At 42.2% G+C, this 23082-nt stretch overlaps 1 protein-coding gene across 1 annotated transcript in view; it reads left to right on the top strand.

Moving 5' to 3' along the window:
* Positions 1 to 23082, top strand: part of scrib (scribble planar cell polarity protein) — a 139354-nt gene that overhangs the window by 69247 nt on the left and 47025 nt on the right. Inside the window, exons 9-20 of the mRNA XM_080751786.1 lie at positions 654 to 772; positions 1733 to 1932; positions 2680 to 2846; positions 4348 to 4475; positions 5253 to 5378; positions 5901 to 6086; positions 7378 to 7587; positions 8269 to 8472; positions 15844 to 15933; positions 16394 to 16471; positions 17480 to 17806; positions 22559 to 22639. Coding sequence (XP_080607912.1) covers positions 654 to 772; positions 1733 to 1932; positions 2680 to 2846; positions 4348 to 4475; positions 5253 to 5378; positions 5901 to 6086; positions 7378 to 7587; positions 8269 to 8472; positions 15844 to 15933; positions 16394 to 16471; positions 17480 to 17806; positions 22559 to 22639 — 1916 coding nt within the window. The remainder of the gene's footprint in view (positions 1 to 653; positions 773 to 1732; positions 1933 to 2679; positions 2847 to 4347; positions 4476 to 5252; positions 5379 to 5900; positions 6087 to 7377; positions 7588 to 8268; positions 8473 to 15843; positions 15934 to 16393; positions 16472 to 17479; positions 17807 to 22558; positions 22640 to 23082) is intronic.

A 23082-nucleotide genomic window follows, 5' to 3' on the forward strand; every position in this document is an offset into this window, starting at 1 on the left:
GTGTTGATTGCATACAGTATGTAGCTACGTACTTCTTTTTTTAGAGGTTTGTTTCTATCCATATTTCTATTTATGTTTTTATCCTGTATTTTCGGTGTTCTTATATCATGTCTTTAACTTATCTCCGTAAAGCACTTTGGTCAACTCGGTTGTTTTTAAATGTGCTACTGAATTGGATTAGTGAGGCAAGAAAGTTGTTTCACAACTTTTGTATCACAAACTACCTGCTGGATTTTTAACCAACTATTCCTGCTGCAAACCTAAAATAATTTTAAGATAAGTCCATACAACTTATATCCATACTTGGTACCGTGTTGTTCATGACACAATAGCGACTTAAGCAACGCTACGGCAACGGCAGATGACAACGGTAAACGGAAATGATCCACGCTCGATAGATAAACTGCCGTCGGCCCAGCCGTCTCTACTACGGCAGAAGGTCCCTTCCCACGTAGCGCCTACTCCGTCTGCTGTGTGTACGCGTCGCCATGGGAACCAAAGCGTTCAGTGAAAGGGGTGGGAACCCGTTTGCCGCCGAAGCTTTGCTTAACCATTTTGATCGCTACGGCGATTACGTCATAGCAGCCGTAGTCCGCCTGGCGATGCCGTCCTGAAAATCATCGAGCTTAAAGTCGCTAATGTGTTATTTTCAGGCTCCTTGAAGCAACTCTCCATCCTGAAGGTGGACCAGAACAGGATGACGGAGCTCACAGATTCCATAGGAGAGTGTGAGAACCTGACAGAGCTGGTGGTAACAGAGAACCTCCTACAGGTACACCACCATCAACCCACTTAAACTCTTACACCGACCCTATATCATTGCCAATATCGTTGCCGACAGACGATATATTAGGACTGCACCACATTGGAAAACTCATATTGCGATAGTTTTAAAAAAAGCCATGACATTTTGTTCAGTAGCTAACTAAAGCTCCACACAGGGGTTAAAGTTTGTCCCGTCATAAGCAATGCAAATGACACATTGTGAACTTGTACATCTGCTATTATATCCTTTGTGGTTAAATAAAGCCTTTTGCATGGGAAATGACACCACATAGTAAAGCTAAAAGGTGATTAAAACTTTGTTGCACACCAAATATAGCAGATCATCAAGGTTGCAGATCTGTTATTTTCATGCGTGACCTGGTGTGCAACCAAGTACAAATCAGGCATAATAAAACTAGGACAGTAACATCATTCTGTAAAGATGAATTATTAATTTCACCCTTCATTTCATTTATGATAATGGATTCTCCCTCTTGTCTCTCTGTGTGTGTGTGTCTTTAAACACTAGACATGACTTTTGGTGCAGTGGTATAAAGTAGCTAAGTACATTTACTCAAGTACTGTACTTAAATACAATTTTGAGGTATTTCTTTTTTTACTTTGCTTGAGTATTTCTATTTTTTATTACTTTTACTTCTACTCCACTACATCTCAGAGACTATTTACTAGTTACTTTGTAGATAGCGAAGCACTGTGATCTGCTATTTTCAAAAGATCTTTTAAACATTTTATCCATTTAAAACTTATGAAAAAGGGACATTCTGCATAAAAATAATAATGTGTACTTTCACTTTTGGTACTTTAAGTATATTTTGATGCCAATACTTCAGTTTTTTAAATCTCAACTTATTTCTTATTTGTATTTCTACATTGCAGATTTGATACTTTTACTTGGGTGTCTGTCTGTCTTTCTGACTGTCTTTCTCTCTCACACACAACCACGCAGACACTGCCCCGGTCCCTGGGCAAGCTGAAGAAGCTGACCAACCTGAATGTAGATCGCAACCGCCTGGGCAGCGTGCCCGACGAGCTGGGCGGCTGTGCCAGCCTTAACGTCCTCTCGCTGAGAGACAACCGCCTGAGCAGACTGCCCGCAGAGCTGGCCGACGCCACCGAGCTGCACGTGCTGGACGTGGCCGGAAACAGGTAACCTACCTTAACTAAACACTTACACTACTGACTGCACTGTGGCTTAACTAAACCCATTTAGGCCTAGAATTATTTAATGCTTTAGATATTGAAAAATAGCAGATATACAAGTAAAATTGCATTTTCAATTTTCAATGCATACGAGCTAATAGTGAGTCTGTGGATTTTGGCTTTCAAGCTCGCATTGATCCCATATTCATGGACTTTTCTGCATAAAATCAACAGCTCATTTATTAACACATCGGGTGCCCAGAATTATTCAACATTTAATTTTGCTGGTGCCCATGGCAACCCACCATTTTACCTACCTTCGAGGTCCTGGCGAAAAAAGTAATCTGAGTAAATGTAATCCAGGACCGTTTTTAAACAATTGTGGGCCACAGTGTTTTTGTATCGGCCGGTAGAAAAGGCTGCGTTTTGAACATGAATGTGATTTAAAAGTTAGATTAGGAGAAAACTGCATGTTTGTGCCGCAGCGTTACAGGGAAGTGAACGAGGGAGACAGCACTTCCCGGTCACGTGATCTCACACAGCATTTCCGGGAAATGGAGTGTTTTTCGTAACCGCGGTAGCCTGGTACAGTAGTTACAGTACAGTATAGTTTACTGTACAACGCGTCAAACGTGTCGATCGATGGGCACACGTAGACAAGAGATTGACTCGTTGACACCTCGTGGACATCCGATGAGTTAATCATGTAATATAGTTTGAAGAAAGAAAACTGTTCTTTTCCCCCCCATCCAGATTACAAAACCTGCCTTTCTCCCTGGCCAACCTCAACCTGAAGGCCATGTGGCTAGCAGAGAACCAGTCCCAGCCAATGCTCAAGTTCCAGACAGAGGATGATGAGAGGACAGGAGAGAAGGTGCTCACCTGCTACCTGCTGCCCCAGCAGCCCTCCCCCAGCCTAGGTGAGTGGTAGGAGTACAGGGGTCTTCAACGTTTTCAGGCCAAGGACCCCTTAGTTGAGAAGTAGATGAAGCAGGGACCCCCACAACCTGTTCATAGATTCCATTATAGTTAAATTGTTTGGCAGCACAATTATCAGTGTATGTTGGATTCATGTCAATTTGTGTTTTCAGATATTTAACCACTTTGAACCATCAATACTTAATAAACTTGACCTTTCACTCTGTACTTAGTCTGCTCTTTTCCCCCAATACACCAAAGCTCTTTGCCAAAAATAGAAGGCGTTGTGAGCTTATAGATATGCTGTTTTTGGCTAAAGTTCTCAGAATATGGACACTTGGGTTCAAGTGGTTAATATATGAACATATATATATCACTCAAGATTTGGAGGACCCCCTGTAGTAACTCTGAGGACCCCCTAGGGGTCTTGGACCCCCTGTTGAAGACCCTTGTAGTAGTAATATTTGCATCAGTACGTTTAGCATTACTTATGTCTCATCTGATTGATTGATGGATTGATTTACTATATTAGTCAGAAATGTAAACGGCACATGGAACAGTAAGACATTAAGGCTAAAAGGATGACACAAAACAGTCCGGGGAACTTGTTTCCATTGTATTCCTATTTATTCATTTCATCAACATGGCATATTATAACATAATACATGTCATCAACAAATACAAACAATATGTACAAAAGAGATGGGAAAGTTACATTTACCTCCCTGTATGGTCTCCTGATAGATGTTTTGTTTTAGGCTAATTTTGAAAGAAACCAGTGTTACACATCTTTGAATTAACCCATTTAGGCCTAGGATTATTGACTGCTTTAACTATTGAAAAATAGCAGATATACAAGCTCACAGCGCGGCACCGAGTGCCGCGCTGCGAGCTTGTAGATCTGCTATTTTTGAAAAATCTAGATTTTCTTTGCAAGTCTTTGAATATATCTATTTAAAAGCGCACATTTGTAACTCAAATATTTGCTTCTGGGGGGGTCCCTGGAACAACATATTTTGAGATGGGGGTCCGTGGCTAAATACCTGTAATTTTGAGGATCCTTGACATGAAAAAGTTTGAGAACCACTGATTTAGAGGAAGGATTTAGAAGTCGGGTCAAAGATCGGGTCAAAGATATTCAAAGACCTGCACTCATTTTCACGATTTTTCAAAAATAGCAGATCTACAAGCTTGCAGCGCGGCACTCGGTGCCGCGCTGTGAGCTTGTATATCTGCTATTTTTCTAAAGTTAAAGCATACAATAATGGTTAAAGTGGTTACAATCTAACGCGACTCGGGTGCGTTCCAGGTATTTGAGAGTTAATGGATGGGGTCATTGCATTCCACATTTTGGGGGCAGAGCAGTAGAATGAGAACTTCCCCATGTTGCCCCCTCTAGTGTTGTGGCTGTGTGGGTGTCACTCACTTTGGAGAAGTAGTTCAACAGCTGTGAGGGTATTGAGGAACGCCAAAAGTCCAATCTCACCCTGTCTCCCTCTCCAGAGAACCTGCTTCAGAACAGTGTGGACGACAGCTGGACAGACAGCAACCTGAACAGAGTGTCGGTCATCCAGTTCCAGGAGGAGATGAAGCCCGAGGAAGAGGACGACGAGGCTGCTGCGGAGCGCAGGGTGAGGACCCCCATGGATTGAAGTTCTCCGTCAACACAACTGATTTCCCTTCATTGGGATTCTATAGAACGCTGCATGACTTCCATAGGATCATGTTGCACAGCGAAGATGGCCAGTCTACAAGCACTCAATGTGTCTGCGAAACATTGAGAGCTTGTAGTTAGGACATTTTTGTTTTTAGTTTTTTCAAGCTTGGAGCATTTGATGTGCTCAGCATCTTCCATAAAACCTTGGGTTTATTTCATAAAAGCATAGTTTAAAGTCTGATTTCTTAACCTGGTTCGTTGGCAGTATGTAGAACAGCAGGAACCATAATACTGAAACATCATCATTTTACATAATCTGTTAATTGTTTAGGAAACAACACTTTTGTCGGGGGCTCCTTTCACACAGTTTCACAAATCGCATATTAGGACTTGGACCATAAATATCTTTTCAGTCGGCAGGTTTTATTTTGCTTTAATCCATTATTTCTTCTACACATTTGTTGCGATGATTTTCAGCTTTCTGGCAGGTCTTATGGGTTAATTTATGATGTAGAAATGGATTTTCTTTTTTTTATGCATAACTCTAAATCCAGATTAAGTTGTAGCACTCTAGTTTGATGATGAATCCATAATTTAAGGTTTTCCACACTTCATCTCTCACATTTGGCTGTCATTGCCCCACAGGAACATCTACTTTATGTTTGACAAAAGGACCTTTACAAGTCTGGTCAGGTCTGTCTGTACTGAATCATATCTTGAATGTTTTTTTTTGTGTGTGTTTTCACCCAAGGGCCTTCAGCGCAGAGCCACACCCCACCCCAGTGAGCTGAAGGTGATGAAGAAAGTTATTGAGGAGAGGAGGAATGAAGCCTACACATCCAAACCTGACGGGGATGCGGAGTCCCTTGAACCACAGGTGCAGTACACATAATTGCGACAAAGGTCGCAGTTAACTATGAGAACCGGCACGTCTTGTCTGTCTTTCCTTCTGTAATGCCTCAATTTTGTTGACATTGTGACATCACCTCATCAAAGATCAAACCCTGGATATCCATTAGCGTTGTGACGGTTTCCGGTTTTACCAGTTCGATCCGGTTTACTTGATGATACCGGTTCAGTTTATGAATACCGACTAAACCGAGTTGGGGGAAAAAAAAAAAAAGTATCCAATTAAAATATATCTTACAAATGTAAACGTATTTTCCGACAGCATTAAATTCATTCTGTATTGTATTTATTATGTTTGTGAGGAATACAGGGAACTTCTGACAGAATCTGGCACAGACGGGATTAAAACGCATATCTATTGAAAAATACTCCAATCCATCATTTGCACACAGAAAGAGTGATGACAGTGACAGTGATGCCTTAGTCTGTCTCGTCAACCTCTGGTGCTGTTAATTCGTGAAATACTTAAAAAACTGATGTCTTTTGGTAGGAGAAGCGTCTGAGTGGCGTGTCGAACCAGAGCCATGACTCCCAGGCCTCCAACAGCACGGTGTCGGCCAACTCCCACGAGGAGAGGCGGGGGGGTGTGGCCGTAGCAGCCGCAGCCCCGCCAGAGGACCTGGTGGACGGACAGCAGGAAGAGGAGCTGGATGAGATGGAGGTGGAGTACATTGAGGTCAGTGTTGTTCACAAACTAACTAGATCAGTGGTTCTCAACCTTTTCAGGCCAAGGACCCCTTAGTTGAGAGAGAGATGAAGCAGGGACCCCCACAACCTTTTCATAGATTCCATTTAGTTTCATTGTTTGACAGCACAATCATCAGTGTATTTTGGATTCATGTCAATTTGTGTTTTCAGATATTTAACCACTTGAACCGTCAATGCTTTATAGACTTGACCTTTCCTGCTGTACCTGAGGGGAGCACACACTGAACGCGGACGGCTGCGCAGCGTCGCATCGCGGTATCGACGCACGTGAAGTGCCGCGCGGTAACCCCAATTGGATGCGACGCGCTGCCACACAGCACATCCATTTCCCCGGTGGAGAGAAGCATGGGAGAACATGTTCAACGCTCTGCAACACTGGACAAATAGAACAGTGGCGTATCGGCGCGGCAGACCCGCTGTTGCGTGCGTCTGACGCCGCCGGTGTGGGTTAGTTCATTGAAAATAACGGGGCCGTATTTTTTGACACACCGCTTCCGCGCCGCCTCCGCGTCCAGTGTGTGTTCCCCTTTAGTCTGCTCTTTTTCCCTTCTACACTAAGAGCTCTTTGCTGAAAATAGCCGATCTACAAGCTTGTAGATCTGCTGTTTTTGGCTAAAGTTCTCAGAATATGGACACTAGGGTTCAAGTGTTTAATATGAAAAATGGGAAAAAAAAGTTTCTATCACTCAGTTTTGGAGGACCCCCTGTAGTAACTCTGAGGACCCCTAGAGGTCCCGGATCCCCAGTTGAAGATCCCTGAACTAGATCACCGTTTCCCCAAACACTGGAAGTCCTCTTTGATTAAAGACACACTAAACACTGTGGTCCATTGGTCAAATGTGTAATTCTGGAAGTTTTACCGTTTTTATTATTTTTTATTGCTTAAGCTTTTTCCCGTTAAAGTTGATTTCTTCTTTTTTTCCCACCCATGTAATTCGACTTTGAGTATTCAGAAAAAGCACTATTATTGTCCCTTTCAGGTAGAAACCCCATATATCCCAAAATGGGATTAAGTTTCAGGATACAAATTCCAAAATAGCAGATCTAGCAGATCTTCTATTTTTTATACCTTTATACAACGCTGTTGTATGATCAAGTAGGTGATTAATCTAGGGGGGAAAAAACACAAACATTTTGAATATGTAGCTAAGAGGTTTATGCCCGACAGCAACAATATAAATAGATATAATATACTGTATGGACAATATGGATATGTATTGAATATCATTAATCAAGCATTGCTCCCTTCCTGTCCCCAGCCCACCGTGCACTTTGCAGAGGAGCCCATCATCCGCGGCTGCAACGAGGACGCGGAGTACGAAGACGGCGAGGGGAGCGGGGACGAGGACGAGCAGCCGTCCTTCCCCATGGAGAAGCAGCGTCTGATCCGCAAAGACACGCCGCACTACAAGAAGCACTTCAAGATCACCAAGCTGCCCAAGCCCGAGACGGTGGCCGCACTGCTGCAGGCACGGATTAAACTTCTTAGTCGACCCACCACTGATTTCAGTCATTTGGATTCCATAGAAGTCAGCACGTTGTCTATGGAAGCATGTTACTCACCCAAAATAGGCTCTCTGCGTCTGCAACGCGTTGTAAGCTTGTAGAGAACCTATTTTCGGTTATTAGTTATTTTTAATAAGATTAAAAAAGACTATTTGAAGTGGTCAAACTAGCGATAGAATACTGTACATGTACTGTTCGATCTTCCATTAAACCCATAATGATCTCGGATATTTCATGAAAGTCAAAGGTTAACGCCCTCAATCTGCATTTTCTTCAACTGGCTGAATGGCTACCAAATCAATACATTGCTCTGCAGAAAAACAGCGTTATCTCAGAATCTTTCTCCAAATTGCATTGATCGTCGAGAAACGCTTTTTTCACCGGCCCGTAAAATAAAATATATAATCCGTGTGAAACAAAACATCCTGATCGATATGACAACATAGTTGATTTTTGGCTTCCGTGGGTCTTCAAAATAAAGCACAGTCAATGGCGGCACACAGTATCTAAATAATGAATTATATTCCTGGCACTAAAAGTGTTTTAATGAAACACTGCTAGTTTCACAAATTGCAGATTAGGACTCTTGGCCTTACAAAACCTTTCGGTCTTGAGAATTTATTTTGCTTTTAATCCACGTGCAGGGCTTCAGCCCCGACGGCCTCAACAACGCACAGAGTCAGACCGTGGTCCAGGGCCACCGTGACAATGAGGAGGGTGAGGAAGAAGAGGAGGAGGAGGAAGATGAGGAGGAGTGCAACGTCACTCCTCTTCTCCGACACAGGGCCGGCGAGGTGTCGGAGCTGGAAGACAGTCGGCACCTCCAGGTGAACAACAGTCAAGTCAAGGTAAAGGAGAGAGCCGGCGGATTTTGAATGAATACTTAATTTGTCAGAAATGTAAACCGCAGGAGGTACAGACATATATTAAGGTTTAAAGGATAAAACTAAAACTTGTTTATGTTGTTGATTGGGGATGGGGTACTAATGCGTAAGTATACACCTTTTTTTTTTACCGGAAGGTGCCGCCTGTGCCTTTTACATAAGTTAGGGAATGTTCTATCTCACAATCAGGTTGTTGCTTAACCACTTAAACCTTATATACACCTTTTTTGTTCAAATAAATAACTTGTACACCTTGATGATCAGGGTCCCACAGGGGTCTGTACTAGGGCCCCCTCCTATTTTCACCTCTACTGTACATCAAATCCCTTGGGCCAAAAATAGGTTATTTACAAGCTTTACAACGTGTCGTGTTGGGATGTGTTGTGAGCTTGTAGATTTGTATATTTTGTGTTCACACTTGTTTGAGTTATGACATGCCCAGAACAGGGACACTAGGGTTCATGTGGTTAAGCAAAAACCATTGTACTGGGATGTGTCTTGTTGACATACAGTAACAATGCAACACCTGATACGTCGCCGCAGTGTGTTTTATTGCATTTTGTAATAAAGTCATGTCATCATGTGTACACACGGCCATGTTAAAATCATCATCACATCGCTATATTAAGGATAGTGTCCTTGTTAGTTATCTGCCCTTTGATATAGTACACTGAATTAGCGAAAGGCTTGCTCATTGCCTCTATGCAAACCCTTAACATGCATAGAAGCCACTACCTACCGCCTTGCACCTTGCATTTGGTTTGGAGTGTTCTGCTGTAGCACTTTGACTGAGAGGAGGGATAGGCAGGGTGCATGTAGGGTCATTGTGCAGAATAATAAACACCATCCACCCCCCTGCCGATCTAGAAGCCTCTAGAGGGGAGTGTTTGTTCTTGGGAGCTGACTTTGCGATTCTGCTCTGCTACATTTTACTCGCCAACTTTATCTCCCTCAAAAGCTTGGCATTCTCCACCCGCTCTGCCCCCCCGCCTGCAAGGACAAGGTGTCCACCATGTACTCCACAAACAACAACAGTTATGTCATTACTGACTTTCCTCTAGTGAAAAAGAACTTCCGCACGCACACTCAGATGAGGTACTGTACTTTAAAAGCAGTTGTGTTTGGCGACAAACAGTAGATGAGATCAATGATAAATGATACCCGTATAATGCCACTTGCACTTTCAAGAGTGGTTATTTAATGTGAAGCAACTTCACATTAAGTAACCTCTCTTGAACATACAAGTGGCAGTTTGTGTATATTTTATCATTGATCTCTTCGCAAACTCAACATCACATGTCACTTTAGACACAAGTACTGAAATAACGTGTGTTTACTTATTAGAAAGAATACCTAGTATGCTATTCTTGAAGATTGTAAGTAATCATTGTTAAAATGATTACATACTGTATGATTTGGGTGTATTGTGCCGGTTTAGTGATAATGTCAAGTTGTAGCACTGTGCTTAGTTTGTTAAATATTGCCAGTTATGCAAGAAATGAACTCTGTCTGATGTCAAATGACGATGCCCCACCCCCCCTCCCCTCTGCTCGCTGTGGGCTGACTTCCAGCTCATCTTGTTTCACACCTGCCCATTTCAGTCCTATGCTTTTCACCATATCATTTGCACACTCCTGATTTTATTTTTATTTTTTAATTGGTAAATGAACTTTTCACCCAGCTGCGTTGTTAACTTTGTGTGTGTGTGTGTGTGTGTGTGTGTGGATATGTATGGTGAGGGAGTGGCATCTGCTTAAGAAATAAGAGAAATTACATTTCCTGATCAATGGTCACTTGATCAGTCATCTGCAAGCTTAACTGAGATCTGTTTGATTCGCCACCCTAAGATGAGAAATTATTTTTAGAGCATTATGATAATCAAAGCGCATTATTATGTTCCCTGATCCTGCAGAATAGCACAATTAAAAATATATATATAAATAAATGTTTAATTGTAAGAGTACCAAAGTCCTGACATCACTCCGACTACTCCTGGGTCACGGCATTGTTTGTTTATTTCTGGAACACAGTTTTCACATTACTCAATCCTTTGAATTCCAATACAAAAAATAATGCTGTGACCTAGGGGGGATAGTGCCCTCTAGCGGCAATAATTCTGTACTCTATAAATGTATTTAAAAGTTATTTGAGTTCTCGTTGATTCCGCCTGCTATTTGAATGGTGTGGGATCAGGGGACCCCCCACTGAGTCTGACCACTAATATGCTCTGGTTAATTGCGGTTTGTGTTTGGGGTGTGTGTGGGTGTGTGTGTGTGGTGTGTGTGTTTGTCTGGGTGGCGCGCAGCCTTCCGGGCCAACCAGAATGTTCACTGGCAGAGTTGGAATGTTGAGATCCAAAGAGTTGATGTGTGTTAATATGGTTTTATAGTTTATTATTGAACGTAATTATCGGGACAATTGCTGCATGGAATGCAATCAACAGACAATTTGATATAATCTGCTGTTTTCATTATATTATTGTAGTTGTGTATTAAATTTGGATTTCATAGAAGCCAGCAGGTCTTCTATGGAAGCATGTTGCGCAGCGCTAATAGCCTATCTACAAGCTGACTTGTAGGCTATTTTCTGTTCTTTTAAGATTGGAGCATTTGAAGTGGTCAAACTAGCGAAGTGTCCTCCATAAAACCGTAATGGTCTCGGATATTTATTATAAAAGCAAAGATTAAACCCCTTGTCTGTGATTTCTTCACCTAGTTGGCAGTAACCAGGTGTCAACGTTTTGCATATTATGTTGCACCTTTGGGGGTATTTTATTTTTTGTTGTTCTGGTTAACACTGTTATGAGAGGCTTTGGTTGCTTTTCATACATTTCTCTCTAATACTGAATGGTTACTGGAGCTTCACTCGTGGCTCTCATCTTTCCACCTCTGCCTGTATGTTGCTTCTGGTGGCTGGGGAGTGAGTGTGGGATGAGGTTTACTTGAATTGGATGGTCCCTCATATTAAATTCCAAAGCCTCCCACCAAAAAGCAGACAGGGAGTGTGTGGTTTTGTGTGGTGGTGAGGTTAAATGGAAGTGTGTGTGGGGCGTGTGTGTGCTTTTTGTTAACGTTTTTGTTCATTTGATTTCCTCAATTATTTTTGTTTTGTTTTGGAGTACGCGTGTGCATAACTTTATTTTTAGCCTCACTAATCCGCATGCCTCTCGCTGGTTCCTGTCCTAACAGGGGGTGTCATTTGATCAAGTCAATAATCTGCTGATTGAACCTGCTCGAATTGAGGAGGAAGAGGTCTGTACCTACTCTCTTTCCCATCCAGTGTCTCTCTCTATCTCTCTCTCTGTCCCTGTCCCTTACTCACTCACTCACTCACTCACTCCATTCACTCATTCATTCAAACTGCTCTCAGGTGTGGGGGAAAACAACGGAAATTCATGATTAATCCAAGCAAATCACCAGGGAAACACTCACCCTTACTCATTTATTCAGCGGCCAGCATGGTTGAACCTGGGATGTCGTGACTACTATACGTGGATACTTTTGTGTTCTTTTGTGGTAATTCAAACATTGTTTTAAAGAAGTTGGAAAAACCGTACCAAGGACCTGCTCTATTTGCAGTGATCCAGTGCTAGGGATGGGACGATAATTGTTAATCGAGATGAAGTAAAAAAAAAAATCCTAGGATGAATCAGCTTTTGTTGAGCACCACTTAAACCCTCTACTTGACATACCTGTACAGAGCGCATTTGGCTATTTTTGGCTAATGTTCCCCCCAGAATAGGGATGTGGTTAACAAAAGTGGCATTTAAAGTTTTAAGCATATTTTGATTATTGCGATAATATCGTTAACTGCAATTGTGTTTGCCACAATAATCGTGACACGTAATATTCATATCGTCCCATCCCTATGCAGTGCATCTTAGGGAAAAACCTGGAATCTAGTAATGGATAACCTGCAAGAAATGGTAAAAGGCATGAGCCCATCCCCAGGTTCAACAACGCTACGCACTCACCTTACCTTCCCTTCGCTTTATCCTCCTTTGCCCCCTGTTCATCCCCTCATCCAGGCTGTGTGGCCCTGCAGGAAAGTGGCTGGTTGTGGTGTGATGGAGAGAGTGCCTGCAGAACTTATGTTCTTTTTCTGTGTGTTTAACTGGGACAGACGTGCAGGTTACTTTGTGAACACAGCTGCCAACCGAAAGAAGAGCACCTTCATTTGAGTCGTTCGGAAATTTGTTTTAGCCAACAGGATAAAAGCGGTTATCTTCTCTGTGTTGTGTCCTATATGTCTGTCCTACATTATGTAGGTTCTTTATTTATTTGTATCATCACAGCCTCTTTATTAGACTCTCTGCACTTCTGCGTCTATTAGACCATTTCATTATTCACAGAAATTGTAGTTTAAAGCTGGTTGCACACTGCTGCGTTTTTCTTTGTGTTTTCGAAATCCGCGAAAACCTTTTTCTGGCCAAGGAGAGAGAGAGGAGAGTGAGAGAAAGCAAGGGACCCAGCGAGGACAGTTGCGAAAATCTGAACAAATCAACCCTGGTCCGAAAATAAATATGAAATTGGCGGCAGTGTGCAAACGTGATTGACATAACGTGAGGTTTATTTTCTTTATTTACACTATTTTCTTTAAATTTGCTCTGATATTCGGCCAAGAAACGCAGCAGTGTGCAAACACCTTTAGTCTTAAAAATCTATCATACAGTTATGTAATCAAGACTAGTAAGTATACTTAAAGGAGCTATAGTCAACTTTTTCTTGAAAAATGGATGCTAAAATAAAAATAATGTTTAGAAAATATTTTATAAAAAAATAAGCTTCATATATGTGTTTCTATTCAAAAAATGACCACAAAAAGCGTAAAATAATGATAAAATAATCATTGTGGCCATTGTCAGACCGACACTTTGTTTACATTCTAGACTATAGACTAGGATGTAAACAAAGTGTCGGCCCTACAATGAAAAAGTTGACTATAGCTCCTTTAATTATGTGCATTAACATTACCATAACTACTGTGTAGTTATGTTGTAATTTACTTTAGTACTAGGGAAATGAAGTTGGTTTCACAATGGTAGAACATTTTCATATTTCAGCATGTCACTTGATATTGCTAACCAAGACCTGGGATACTGGACAAGTTGACTTTGAAACAAGTGTGCCAGGCAATATAGACATTTGTGTTCTGAAAGCTGTTGATCGAAAAAGCATAACTTTTTCAGATACATTTGTTGAATCTCAACATGTGTGTGTTAAGCATTGAAATAAACTTTTTTTTTTTCTTGGATTTTATTCTTGACTTTAATAATATTTTAGGGACCTCTTGAAAATTGCTGTTTGAGTAGCAAAAAACAAATATGACAATTTTAACCATATAAATCTAGTGTTGGGTGGTTACTTCTGGTTTCAACCAATAAAATACATGCAGTAGATGCTTGCATCATTTCTGAATATCATCAATATCATTACAATCACTTGTCACTCAGGCATTGATCTTTGTGTACTGGGTCAGTTAACTGAATCTGAGAGAATATATTTTGGTTAAAGGAGTAGTTCTCACAAAAAATGTCTTATTTCCTATCAATTACACACCCCATGAAGCCTTGAATTCTTGGAGATGTTTTTGTTGCATTCCTGAGCCTATACATTGATGTCTGGCAGAGACTCATAAAGAGTCCATTAAAGGACAACTTTGTTTTTTTACAACAAGGGTTCATATTTTAGATTGTAATTAGAGAAAATATGGATTTCAGTGGATGAGCCCATTCCCAGGATGCACCGCAATCTATCATGGGCAGATGTGACTAATGGGGGCTAGTAGTGTTACTGTAAATAGTATTAAAGAAATCGCCGGCTTATTGTGTCTAAAAAGACATATTGAGCCACTTGTACGCATGCCCCCACCCACTGAAACCAAAATCGTTAAAAATCGCTAAAACCAAAGAAAGCAGTAAATGAAAACATTTTAACACTTATCTTTTATTTTCTCTAATTACAATCGTAGATATGAACCCTTGTTGTAAAAAAAACAAAGTTGTCATTTAAGTCAATTCCACCGGTCATCAGATTATTGGCTTAGGAATGCGACAAAAAGAAAAACATCTCTTTGGGTGAACTACTCCTTTAATACATGAAAAAACATTTTGTTTCAAGGATTGTGTCCCTGGGAGCTTGGCATCATGATCTCTGCATTAAAGCCTGCTGTGCCTTTGCGCTAAAATAACTGTCTTGAGAAATTGCCACCGAAATGCACAGAATCTCTTGGGCCATATTCACACGGCAAGCCATTTTGCTCGCATGTCATACTCACGCTCCATCCTCTCCTGTTATGATGTAAGAGCAAAATGGCTGCTGTGGGAATTATTGTCCATTTTGAAAGGATGGCAAATTTGGCAATGTCTCTACACTACTATAGGAAGCCCACAGCCTTCTGCCCACGCCCAGGACCCAGCACACAAACCCCCACCCCCCTCATGTCTCCCACCTACACTCCCCCTTACTTCCACTTCCTCACCTCCTCCCCACTCTTCTCCCACTCTCCCATTCTGCATGGCTTGCGCGCATCCAGCATACACATATTCAGTCTGAGACCCTCATGGCTTGGTATTTCAGTCCAGTTGTGGTATAGTCCTTAAAGTCCTTTCCCCCATGATGCATTCACTACACAACGTATGTGTTCTGTTTTGAGGTTAGCCTCTATGTTTAGCTAAAGGGCTGTGTGTGTGTGTGTGTGTGTGTGTGTGTGTGTGTGTGTGTGTGTGTGTGTGTGTGTGTGTGTGTGTGTGTGTGTGTGTGTGTGTGTGTGTGTGTGTGTGTGTGTGTGTGTGTGTGTGTGTGTGTGTGTGTCAGGAACTAATGTCAATTAAGTGGTTTCATATCCAGTAATATAAGAGGTTATTTGGCAGCAGCTTTCATTTTGACTGCCCCCCCCCCAAACTACTCTCAGTAGTTTACTCTCAAAATTTAGCAAGGGCAATGAAATCCATTGAACATCCACTTATATTGAGATTAGTCTTGAGACTTGTCTATTTCTGTTGTTGTTCCATTGTCTATGTCCAGTCTCAAGTTTGTTTTCCTCAGCATTGGCGCCACCTCCTGGGCAGAAGGAGAGCTCTCCCACAATGTTAAACATTCATTGCTGAAGTCATTGCAGATGTGAAAACAAATTCACGCTTTGCATTATTGCATAGCCCAGTAAACTGCCTCTTTATAAAGACTTGTCAGTAAGATGGAAGTTAACTCCCCAAAATTGTGATTGTTGTGACTTTGTGGGCGTCGCTCCCTTCTGACCTTGGCTGAGTTGAGCCGATGTGTTCCCGGTCAGGTTTCACCAGTTGTTGCACTGACTGCCTCTGTCCTCACCTCGCAGCACACCTTGCACATCCTGAGGCAGACTGGTGGGCTAGGCATCAGCATCGCGGGTGGGAAAGGATCCACTCCATACAAAGGAGACGATGAGGTATGATCAGGTTGTCTGCAGGTCCTGCCAAAGGTCTTCTCTAAATTTGAGGCCTTTTACAAATAAAGTGCAGTTATGGTAACTAACTACAAAGCTGCATTTTGCGAAGCACAGAATCCCCAGTGAGTTCTCTGCCAGGGAGCACAGACCTGTAAACATGCAGTTACCCTGAAGATGTGTCCATGGATTTAGTGCACATTAAAGGAATATTTCCCCCCAGGAAGCCTTGCATTCATAGAGATTTTTTTTTTGTTGCATTCTTAAATAGCATTTTTTTTTACCTAATGCTATGTTTTGAAAGTACTGAGGATGCGAATGGATACCAGACAGATGGATAACAATACTGTGAGAGTTTGTAGATCGGCTTTTTGGTTTTGGGGTGGGTAAAAAACTAATAAAAACGTTAAAATGGGGCTCAAGTATTTATGTAGTTTAAACAAAATGTATCTAATCTCTCCAGGGAATCTTCATCTCCAGAGTATCTGAGGAGGGCCCAGCTGCCAGAGCAGGAGTCAAAGTTGGAGATAAACTCTTAGAGGTAAAGTCACCACAGGCGCTCACGTGGGTATTGATATGTGTCTATTGAATATCACTCCCCTCTGGTTTTTCAACAAGGGAACGGCGGCCAAGAAGAGGAACTTCTCAGACCAATCATCTCTGTGGATTCACACACAGCTATTTACATACAGCACAGAAACCAATCATAGGCAAAGAATGGCATGGGCTATTGGCATACACAGGGCACAGAGAGTAGTTGCACCGATACCTGACCTCTGACATGGCGGACAATTTGATATGTGCAAGGTTGATACATTAGGGCCAATGTGTCTTTTTTTTAGATTTGTTTTATGCCTTTTATTGATAGGACAGTAGACTGACAGGAAATAGTGTGAGAGATGGGGAGTGACACGCGGCAAGGGTCGTCCAGATCGGGAATCGAACCGCCACCGCCAGGCATCCATGCCTATGTGGCAATGCCTAAGTGTTATGCGCCTGGACCAGTAGGCCAGCGGGCACCCCAGGGCCAATGTGTCATAACAGAAATGTTATCGTGAACATCTGAGGGTGCTGAGTGAAACCTGGCTTAGACTTGAATGTTATATCATATCGTCTGTTGGGTGGAAACCTGTCTAAGACAGTTAGTTTTCATGATTACAAAAATTGCAAAAGTAGCAGATCTACAAGTTTGGAGTTTACAGATCTGCTACTTTTGATGTTTTTTTTTGTGACACTAGTATGATAAAGTAGGCTGTTAATTTACAAAAAAAAAACACAAAAAGTTAGAATATGACTATAAGAAGTTTATGTCCGACAACAGTGATTATGAACATAACATATCGGTCAGATCAGTGGTTGTTGACAACTGCTCAAAACGCGACGCTTTGCACCGCGTTTGGAGCTTGCGGATCTGCTACTTTTGATGCGTTTGTGCGACACTGTAGTATGATCAAGAAGGGCGTTAATTTACAAAACAAAAGCTAACATATGGAGATAAGAGGTTTGCCCTGACAGCGACAATATTTCCCTCCGTCTCTATTTCCATTAGGTGAACGCCGTGGACCTTAACGGCGCAGAGCATCACACGGCGGTAGAGGCCCTCCGCAGCTCTGGCGTCACGGTCTCCATGACGGTGCTGCGCGAGCGCATGGTGGAGCCGGAGAACGCCATCACCACCACGCCGCTGCGGCCCGAGGACGACTACTTCCCCCGAGAGTCGAGACGCAGCAGCGGCCTGCCGTTCAGCCTGGAGACCAGCCCCGGCAGCAGCACGCCGCGACAGCGCCTCACCACCTCCCTGATCCGCAACGACAAGGGGCTGGGCTTCAGCATCGCTGGGGGCAAGGGCTCAACGGCCTACCGCACCGGGGACACGGTGAGAGAGCACATATTGACTTGGCGACAAGGGAGAGAGGTCTTGAATTTCACCCTTTGTTAGCCTTCTGGTTGGTTCCTGACTGACCTCAAGGAAGATAAGGAAGGAAGGAATATCATGTGACAACGGGGATGCGCCATGTCCGGCCATGAAGCCTCACCATGGGTGCCAGTATCGCGAGACTATCCACCGTTTCCTGTCTGGGAACCAAATCTCGCGATACTTCGGAGACAGAAACGATTATTATTTACTGTTATTATTATTATTCCATTATGCACTGTGCACATCGAAAAGCAAGTGATTGTAAAAATACCTTTGATATATTTTCTTTTATATTCCCGAACAGATTATATGACAAAGGTCTCAGTCGTTCATAAATAGTGTTTCTTCCAGGTTTGTTCATGAGGTGATCTCAGCTGATCTAGCCGGCTCCATTCACTGTCACGTATTTCATCGCACTTTCGGTGCGAGTTTTGGCACCCATGTGAGCTTCATGGCCGGACATGGCCCATCCCCGTTGTCACGTGATATCCCTACCTCCTATTTACCTTGACTGACCTACCAGCAGGCTTTATCTGCCTTGTCCCGCCCTGGTTCTGCCTTTTTTATGTTGAATTTGCTCAAACATAATTTTTGGGGAAATAAAAACATGCTGAGTCACTATACTGCCACTGAGCAGCTCCATTTTACTGAAACCAAGTTTGAAATGAGAATTTAATACACAGAATAACAATACGAAGCAACTGAATCACAGTGGTAGTGGATGGAGTGTCCCACCGAGTGTCCCACCAAGACACAGCAACCAATGGGTGTGAAGAGGGGTGGGACAACGGGCGGGACTTGAAAAAGGGTGAAGCTCAAGGGGAAGATCAACATTCCTTGCAGTTCCCATTAGTGGCCTAGCAGATGTCGCTATTTCCCCTCCAGCTGGCTGCAGAAGCTTTTCTACTTTCAATTTGATTACCTTAGGATTTATTTATTTTTATGTATGAACTGGCTATTGAAAGTCTCTACGGCTTCTACTGGTTCTACCGAGTGAAGACCCGCCCTCGCTGCGGTTGCAGTTTCCAGTTTCTTTTCAGGACCGGAAGTTCCAAGATGGTGCATTTGAAAACTTTAGTTACTGGTTACTTTGTAGTTTTATTACAAAACACACTAACCACTTCAGCCCTATATATTTAGGCCATTTGAAAATGGCATATCTACAAGCTAACAATGCGTCGTGATGCGATGCATTGTGAGCTTGTAGGTCGGCTATTTTCAAAAGATTTTTTCTACATTTTGAACTTGTCAAATGGGACATTCTGCACAATGAGAACTCTTACTTTTGGCACTTTAAAGGGGGAAACCACCCATTTTCAATATTGAACTATGCCATTAATATACCTTAGAGGAGTTGTGTGGAAATAAAAAAAAAAGTTCCCCCTCTTCTGTGTGCCTAGAACTGGAGGATTGATTTTGGGGTTTGTATTGTAAAGTACAATGTGTGATGTGATCAAGTTGTAATTTGCAATACAAACCCCAAAATCAATCCTCCAGTTCTAGGCAACACAGAAGAGGGGGAACTTTTTTTTTTCCACACAACTCCTCTAAGGTATATTAATGACATAGTTCAATATTGAAAATGGGTGGTCTTCCACTTTAAATATAGTTTGATGCCGATACCTTTACTCAAGTACATTTTGGATACGGAATTTCTACTCGTAACAGAGTATACGAGTATCTACTATCTACATTGCATTATTGATACTTTTCCTTAACTCATTCCCTGCTGGGCCCGATAGTCCCGAGAATATGCTAAAAAATTGACCCCAAAAAATGTAGTAGGCATGATGGCAATCGCGAAATTGCATGTTTAACCCCCATAGCAACCCCATCTTTCAAACATGGCAGCCATCTTTGTTTACATTTTAGGAAAACATAATGGCTGTTAGTTCATGAATGCCTGGACGGATTTCCATTTGGATTTTTTTGTTTGAAAGCTGTGAGCAATCTGCACACACGTGGTGCATGATCTAGGCATGGACATGACATTATCAGTGCACTATGAATTACATGGAAGTCTATGGAGACAGAGGCATATGAAAGTACGAAGGTATTTGCAAATGGCGGGGTATGAGTTAAGTAAAACATTTCAGTACTGTCTTCCACCTGAGAACTTGGCTTTACTCTGAACTGGCACTGTATAAGTGGTCCTCTGGATAAGTGTGTCTGCTAAATACCTAGACTGCAGCAGGAGTAGGAGTCACACGTGGGCTTTCTCTCAACAAGCTGTTACATATTTCATTGGCGACTGCTTGGTGGAAGACCTTGTACACATGGTGTCATATTCTAACCTCTCCTCTTGTAGGCTGTGTCCCAAGACTGTACATTCAAAATGTCAATAGTCAACAGCATGACAACTGCATCCAAACAAACGTCTTTGTTGCAAGAGCAGAAGTGATCCTTACCATAGACGAGGGTTCCCAAACTTTTCAGGCCATGACCCCCCCCTAGAATAATCATATTTGAACTGGAGCATTACATTTAGTTTGACTCGTTTTCACAAATAAACATTGTTTGCGTCTTTCTTACAGTACATACTTTTGGACAATTTGGACAATTTGATATTACAAAGGTCTTAAAAGTAATTACATTTATAAATGTGCATATACCCTGGCCTGCATACTGTATGTTGGTTTGTTTAATGCTGGGGGGGGATTTTTTCACATTAACTATTTGGGGAGTCCCGACTCCCGACCCCCAGTTTGGGAACCACTGCCGTATTCGAAGACTACCACACAATGATTCTTATGTCATATTTGTGTGACATCTATAAATCGTTTAGAATTTTCGATGAGGTTTGGTCATAAAATTGTGCATGGCTTTTGCCAGAGGGCATTAGTCATGTCAGGCCATTTCACAGCATCTATTCTAGCCACCCAGCGGTTTAAGCCATCCCCCAGGCAACGGAAGATATGAATAGCAAGCCCCTGACACTCGATAGGCCCGCTGTAACTGGCATGGGAAGCATGGGGGGGGGGGGGGGGGGTGTATATTTGTGCCTGTGCACTGGCCTGTGCAATAGGGCTTGTTTCAGCACACGCACACAACACGAGGAGCCCTGCAAAGAGGGAAAGGACGCATAAACTTATGATTTAGACAGGTCTGTAAACGTCTTCACCTGTCTTCTAAAAGTTTGTGTGGATGCAGTGCCTCACCAGTTATTGCTTGGTTCTTGTTTGCGCTCTGGTGGTTTTGTAGGAGTGGACTTTGTTCCTGCATGTTTAAATGGACCTTTTGTGTTTTGGGGGTGAACCAGGCCCCAGGGATTCAATGTGTTTTCATTCACTTGCCGTAAACAAATTGTGCAAACTCTTTTTTGGAGAAACTTTTTTTTTTTTTTTTTTTTTATGATGATCTTGTCCCAGTGCTTCCTGTTTATCCCTTCATCAAATGTGTGGTTTTGATTGATAGTCTTTTTATTTATTAATTTAGGCCTATGCAATTTTTTTTTGTAGCAACACACTGCTTTTGTGTCTTTTGTTCCTATCCAAACACCTCCAAAAATACCTCTGTGAACCCCCGCTGCCAGTACTAATGAGCCTGAATAAAAGAGGTCTTTATTTGGGTTTAGCTGTCGTAAGATTGTCCCCTCACTGACCATCTGCTAACCCCTGCTTATAGACGGGCTGTGAGTTAGCACTGTGATTCAGCTGGGCCATTGCTGCCCGTCGAACCAGAAACACCCCACCCCAACCCCCACCCACCTGCTGTGTCTGGCTGAGGTGTCTAGGAAAGCACAACCGGAACAGTAACTATTCCTACTATCAATTTGATGAATCTCAAATTGAAAGCTAAAGTACGCCTATGACATCTAATTTAATAATAGCTGCTACTCTTGAATGGAATGAGTTTTAACCAGAGATATATTATTATTAAAGTTGAACCATCCAAAAGCCACAGGCGAAATGGTACAGAAACTCCTACAAATGGTCTCCTATGTGGGCGTCATCTGATCTCACGAACGTCCGATGTTTACAATAAGATAAGGAAACGTTATTGTCCATTAAATTTAGCATAAAATGGAAATTTGTCTTTGGCACACAGGAAGTCAGTATACAACAATAAAACATACATAGAATACACAAATGCATTGAAAACTATGAAACTATTTAAACATTGCCGATTTAAAATTTCTACTGCTGTTGGCACAAATGATGTCTTGTAACCTTTTTTTGCTAGAGGTAACAGCTCAAATGAAGGGCAAAGAGGGTGTGTAGAATCATTGCAAATCTGAATTGCCTTTTTGGTTATGGTGCGGTTGTATATATCCTGAAGTTGCAGTTGTTTGTTTCCAATGATCTTACTTGCCTGATTAACTACCTGGTGCTAGATCCCGCAAGTGTGTTGCTGGGACAGAGAAAGGTTCATAGTGAAGTAATTTTCTCCTGAAAAAAGTGTTAATTTTTAATATGAAAATCTTGGGAATATTGTGTGGCTTGTGACGATCGGGTCCAATATTTACTTCACTGACCATGGGGCTTAATAATCATTCAGAAGCCGTGTTCACGTTCACTCTTCCATTGGAAGTAATAGACTCCAACCTGCTTTCGGCCTCCTAAAAAGGCCACCTACTTCACGAAGATACGGGAAGTAAACCGGTGATGGCATGTCTTTCTTTCTTTTTGTCTTGGTTTTAGCCACTGCTCCAACATTGCACTAGATAAATATACGGACTGTGAACTCAACTTGTCGTCTCCTGTTTTTCAGGGAATCTACATATCGCGCATTGCAGAGGGTGGTGCAGCCAGTCGAGACAGTACTCTGTGTGTAGGAGACAGGGTGATCACCGTGAGTACAAACTATCCATCCTACAGTACTGGTACATCACCTAAACCTCTCTCCATAGATAGACCATATTAACGCAGACACCATTTTAATCCTGCGCCATTCTCGACGGGTACCGTCCTCGACACAGCAAGGATGCAGGCGTTGAATGGCGGCTGTGTGAATATGGTCAATTATCAGCGCTTGACTTAAGATCGATATCAAAATTTGTATTCCGTCTTGAAAATGAATTGGTAATTTCCTGGTTTGTAGCTCGTAGAAATTCAGGAATCTGACATGGCTAGCCACTGTTAATTCATTGTTTATTCAATTCATTGCTCCCTTCATGCTGCTTCATTTTTCTCAGATTTTTAGGACTTAGCCCAACAACGCTTTTCAGTCAGTCATTTTATTTTACTTGAATCCATGAGTGTTGTCCTCAAATAACAATCACACACAACTCTCCT

Source organism: Nannobrachium achirus (assembly GCF_963921795.1).
Source record: "Nannobrachium achirus genome assembly, chromosome: 21".
NCBI lineage: Eukaryota > Metazoa > Chordata > Actinopteri > Myctophiformes > Myctophidae > Nannobrachium > Nannobrachium achirus.